General features: G+C 34.5%; 1 protein-coding gene across 1 annotated transcript in view; it reads left to right on the top strand.

Moving 5' to 3' along the window:
• The window catches only part of LOC113041361 (N(G),N(G)-dimethylarginine dimethylaminohydrolase 1), a 59,467-nt gene extending 56,393 nt beyond the window's left edge, over window positions 1–3,074 (top strand). Inside the window, exon 6 of the mRNA XM_026199835.1 lies at window positions 319–3,074. Within this exon, the coding sequence (XP_026055620.1) occupies window positions 319–435 (117 nt within the window). The 3' untranslated portion in view covers window positions 436–3,074. The remainder of the gene's footprint in view (window positions 1–318) is intronic.
• Window positions 3,075–5,689: the final 2,615 nt, after the last annotated feature.

Here is a 5,689-nt window from a genome sequence, read left to right as displayed (position 1 = left end):
AGTATAATGTTTCACATAAATGTTATTTATTATTTATATAGTATTTATCTATTAGTAATATTTCACATAAAAATACACGATTTAATGATGTGCTCAGAATTTGATCTAAATTTGATATTTATTTATATATATTTATTTATTAATTTATTTATATATATATATATATATATATATATATATATATATATATATATATATATATATATATATTAATAAAAATAAATGTTTAAGTTTAAGTTTGAGCATTTGTTTATTTTAAAACGAATTCAGTCATTATTTGATACTATATTAAATTCAATAATACATTAATGTGTGCAGGTGTTTGAGAAGCTGAAGGATCACATGCTCATCCCAGTGACCAATCAGGAGAAAGCTAAGGTGGACGGAGGGCTGACCTGCTGCTCGGTGCTCATTAACATGAAGAAGAAGATCTGAACCACACTCAAAGAAAACAAATCAGATCGTTTCATCCGAAGGGAGGACAATATAAAACTAAATTCAGGTCTCAAAATATGTGTGGAAAATGAAGTACATTTATTTTTCTGACTAGCCACACTGTGGTCTTAGCTGGTTTAACTAGACCATGCTGATTAGTTTAACCGGCTCGTCTAGCTACTGACTTTTTTTTTTTAGCAACAGTGAGTTAAAACTATTACAATTGTTATAAAATCTAATTTGCATGACAAAAATTGCCCCTAAACCTCAAAATGTAGCTGTAAACTGCTAAAAATCATCTGGATCCACTCAGAACGAATGCACTGAAAGTGTTTATCACGTTTAATCGTCCATCAAGCCCCAAAAAAAGCCTGTTTTTAAACAATGAATGCTGATTTTGTGTTGCCTAGATTGCAGATTGTCACGTTCATAAATAGATTTATAGAGCATTTAAAATGTATTTTCTGGAAAAATAAATATCTGTCGACTGCGCAGATGTCATGTGTGAAACAAGCCATAGTGAAGTGCTTTTACTGAGTAATTAAAGCAAAAAATTTTTTTTTTATAGATTTATTTTTAAGTACAGATTGTTTGTCCTGAAGTTGTGAAGGCAGAACCCTGATAGTAAACGAATATGTACCAAGAACGTTTTGCTAACATTGCGATTAAGTTATTATTGAACATATTTTCTTTAAATAAAACAACAACCACAGTTTTTTCTCAATTATGTGAATGTTAGAGTAAACGTTACATTTGCGAACATTTTCGAAACGTTCTTTTTGAAAGTTCTCTGAAACTACTCAGTTGTTACATTTAAAAAAAAAACATTGAATTAAAATGTTACTGAATTTTTTTTTTTCATGATTTAATGTTTTAGTAGTGACGTTACGAACGACCAGATAACTTTGAAAAAACGTTCTATTAACGTTCTGTTTACCTTGCCAGAATGTTCTCTGTGTTAATCTAGTATGTAGCGCATATTACATTTTTTGTGTGTTAACCAGAAGAAGAGGTTGATGTTGACAATCACCGTTGATATTAGTTGGTTGCCATTACAGGAAACAATAGGTAAACTGGAGCGCAATGCATTGTGGGATACAGTATTGCAGATGTAGCAGGTCATCTAGGACTATGCAATCTTTACCTACTGCAGAAATATAGTAGTATGCTCAAACATCCTCAGGTGCTGATTGGACGAGCTTCCTCACTATGATGTCAATCTAAACTGTGACGTCCAATCAGAATTTTGCTAACATCTTTGTAGTTAAATAGCACACCAGTATTGGTGCATGCTATCTTGACACCACACACATCTCGTTGCATTAGCATAGTGTTAGCACCTAGCTGAATTATCATTAACAACAATAACTCATTAGCATAAAACCTGCTGTGGTTGCAGCTTCACTCTTCACAACTTTACTAAACTAAATGTTGTTAGAAAAACGTCAAATTGTCCGGTGCAATGAATTATGGGTAATATTAGCTGATTAATCAAGTCAGTTTGTTTCTGGTGGAGTTTTCTGTGGAAGTTTGTTTCCAGCACACGATAAAAAAATTAAAATGAATTAAAAGGTAATTACAATCTTTAATCTCCTGATTCTTAATTTTTTTTTTCTAACATTTCTGAATTTATTTCTCACAATTCAGACTTTTCTAAATTGTGACATAATTGCGAGATGTAACTTTGAATTGCAAAATATAATCTCACAAATCTAAAAATTGGAATTGTAAGATATAAACTAAAAAAAAGGGAAACAAAAAAGAAACAGAATTGCAAACTCAAAATTACGAGAAAGTACAAGTTTTTTAAAGAAAAAAAAGAGAACGTATGATAAAAAAAATTATTATTATTATTATTTTGGCGGGAACAGGCTTCCATATTTTTCTGCATGTGACAATTCGCTCAAGTTGCTTATTTTCCTAGGTATGCGTTTAGCTTCGAAAAACAGCTTTTCTTTTACATTTTAATGTTAAGTGTTTTGCTCTCCTCTAACGCTTCAGTTTATTTCACCTCTTGAAAAGAAAATGAAGATTTAAAGCCATGGGCTTGCCTCTATAAAACAGGATTTAGAGTTGTCCCAACACTTTTACGATGTCGACAGATAAACACATCAGCCGCCTTTTATAAGGACGTGAATTATTGGCCACGATGAAAGCGCAGCTGTCTTTCTTTTATATATCTGTCTCATTCTACATCTCCTAGATGCTTTGCAAAATACGTTAGCATTATTTCTCTGCCAGAAAAACACTTGTAAAATATCTGGCAGTTGTCGTGAGTCCCACTGTATCATATCATAAAGAAACCGCAGTTTATTAGTGATCTGCTCATCCAGAAAGAATTTCGTGTTTCATCATGAACCTCAGTTCACCCTGAGTTTTCATGCGGGAATCTGTCATCATCCTAAAAAAGAGAGAAACCAACTCAGGTTTTCAGGATCATGCTGCCTGCCGTATTTTATATCTACTCTTGTATTTTCTAAAAAGTAAATGATTTTTAAAGCGGTCAGTCGATCAGTAAGATAGCTGTGTCTCAGGATTTTTAGATGTGTTCTGTATCTCCCATAATTCCTTTAACTCTGTGTCTTTGCTCTTTGTAATGATTTTGATGGGTTTGTTAAATAAAGTGTGTTTTGTAATTATTTTGTTGCGTCGACTGATGTTGAGATGAAAAATAACGTAAAAATAAAATAGAGCCTAGCTACTTGAATGCACTAAATTATAATTCAATACTATAAACAAGGTTAGCATGTTTTCAGAACAAAATACTTCCAATTGCTACTCAAAACTATCCCATAATTGTCCCATGATAAAAATTGCGTTCAGAGGACAAAATACACATTTTTGGGTGGGGTTCCCCCAGTAAAAATAGTATTTTAGGGGCTAAATATCACGTTATTGGAGTTGCTTCAACCCGAGGAAACAGTGTTGCCAACTAATTTTCAGGGAAAGTTGTTAAAAGAAGGTTGATTTGTCAGTAAATTATGTTGTGATGTCATTGCGGGATGACGTCATTACGTAATCATGACGCAAAATTGTGTCAAATCTCAACAAAAACATATATCTTACATATGTTAATTTACATTAGTTTGAAACAATATAAATGCATAATATAATATAAAAATAAAAATATATATTTTTAAATGCATTTAATTTTTGAAAAAACGAAAAACATTTTTGAATGATTACAATTTAAGTTTTTTTTATTATTATTATTATTATTATAAAAATTTTATTTAACATGGACATCACTGTTACATTGGACAAACCATATGCACTGGCTTAATAAGTGTTTTAGCACGCGTGCTAATTTTCAACACCAGTTCACAGAAGATTTTTCAGAGAAGATAAAAAAAAAACAATAACAATGCTAATAATAATAGTTAACAATACCAATATTAACAAAAAAAGTTAAAAGTTAAAAATAACGATACTAATAAAGAATAAAAAATAAGATTACAACAAGAAAAGAAAGACAATACATTTATACAGAAGCTATAATGCAAAGAAAAAATATTCAGACAATATCGAAATAGTAATATGATATAAAGAACTATTCACGTGAGCGCTGTTGTTTGGTTTTTAACCATTGTTTAAGTCCTCTGTTAAAAGCATTACCATTGGTCTCTAGTTTTAAATTAGTAGGTAAGGCATTCCAAAGTTTTGGCCCCTTTCCTGAGAAAGCAGATTGACCTAAAGAGGTCTTATACTCTTATACTCGTACTGACTCAAATGATTTGTGATCCCCAAACTGACTCAAATGATTCGCGCGAACCCGCTCTGAACTCCCGAACTGGCTCAAATGATTCGCGAACCCCGAACTGATTCAAATGATTCGCGATCCTGCTCCGAGCTCCCGAACAGACTCAAGTGATTCGCGAACCCGCTCCGAACTCCCAAACTGATTAAAATGATTCACGCTCCGAACTCCCGAACTGACTTAAATTATTCATGCTCCGAAATCCCAAACTGAGTCAAATTATTCGCGAACAGGCTTTGAACTTCCGAACTGACTCAAATGATCCGCGAACTGACTCAAATGATTCGCGAACCCGCTCCGAACTCCCGAACTGAATCAAATGATTCGCGATCCCCAAACTGACTCAAATGATTCGCGATCCCGCTCCGAGCTCCCGAACTGACTCAAATGATTCGCGATCCCCAAACTGACTCAAATGATTCGCGATCCGCGAACTGACTCAAATGATTCGCGAACCCGCTCCGAACTCCCGAACTGACTCAAATGATTCGCGATCCCCAAACTGACTCAAATGATTCGCAATCCCCAGACTGACTCAAATGGTTTGTGAACCCGCTTTGAACTCCCGAACTGATTCATATGATTCGCGAACCCGCTACGAACTCCCGAATTGATTCAAATGATTCATGAACCCGCTCCGAACTCCCGAACTGACTCAAATGATTCGCGAACTCGCTTTGGAACAAGACAGTTTGCCCTGTGAGAGATCTGACGCCTACTGACCAACAGTGTTGTGGGTAACGCGTTACAAAGTAACGCGTTAGAGTACTCTAATTACTTTTTTCCTGAAATTTGTAACTTAACGCGTTAGTTTCGTGCGTAAGTAATCAGTAACTTCGTTATTTTTTTAAAAAAAGTAATCCGTTATTTTAAGGAAAGGAAAATCCCGACTGCAGCCTGCTTTTTGTCAGACAGTAGTCCTAGGTCTGCTGTGCCACCTGCGGATGTACAGTATCAGCGGAGCCGAAGCTCTGTGATCGTAAAGTCAATGGCTGTGATGCGTCTGTGCCCTGCGCCTGACCCAGTGTGTGTGTGTGTGTGCGTGTGGGTTTTTTTTTTTTTTTTTTTTTTTTTTTTTTTGAACTCCCGGCAAGATAGCAGAGAGGACAGCATTTGGTTTATGGAAGTACGCACATTATTTTCAATTTGTCAACGAAAAAGAAAAGAACATAACGGTAAAATGCACAATCTGCTTTGGTGAAAAGCTTCTGTCGACCGCCAAAAATTCTACCTCAAATTTAACGCTACGTTGTAATCACTACTTTGAAGAGTAAATGTAAGAGGACTGTGTTAAAGCGAATTTAGGCTTGTGTCTGTGAGTGACACTTTAATAATAATTAGTTCGGCTATTAAGCGATTTGTCATTTGCCTGTGTGGCAGTGAAGGATTTAATTCGGTTTGTTATCATTTTTGTTTGACAGGCAGCTGTTAATTTCTGTTAGATCGTTGGCTGGCTGGTTGTTCATCATTTCTAAATGGATTTAAATCTGCAAGCCT

Source organism: Carassius auratus, chromosome 23 (assembly GCF_003368295.1).
Source record: "Carassius auratus strain Wakin chromosome 23, ASM336829v1, whole genome shotgun sequence".
NCBI lineage: Eukaryota > Metazoa > Chordata > Actinopteri > Cypriniformes > Cyprinidae > Carassius > Carassius auratus.
Note: the sequence above shows the minus strand (reverse complement) of the source record. Positions and strands in the feature narration are given on the sequence as shown.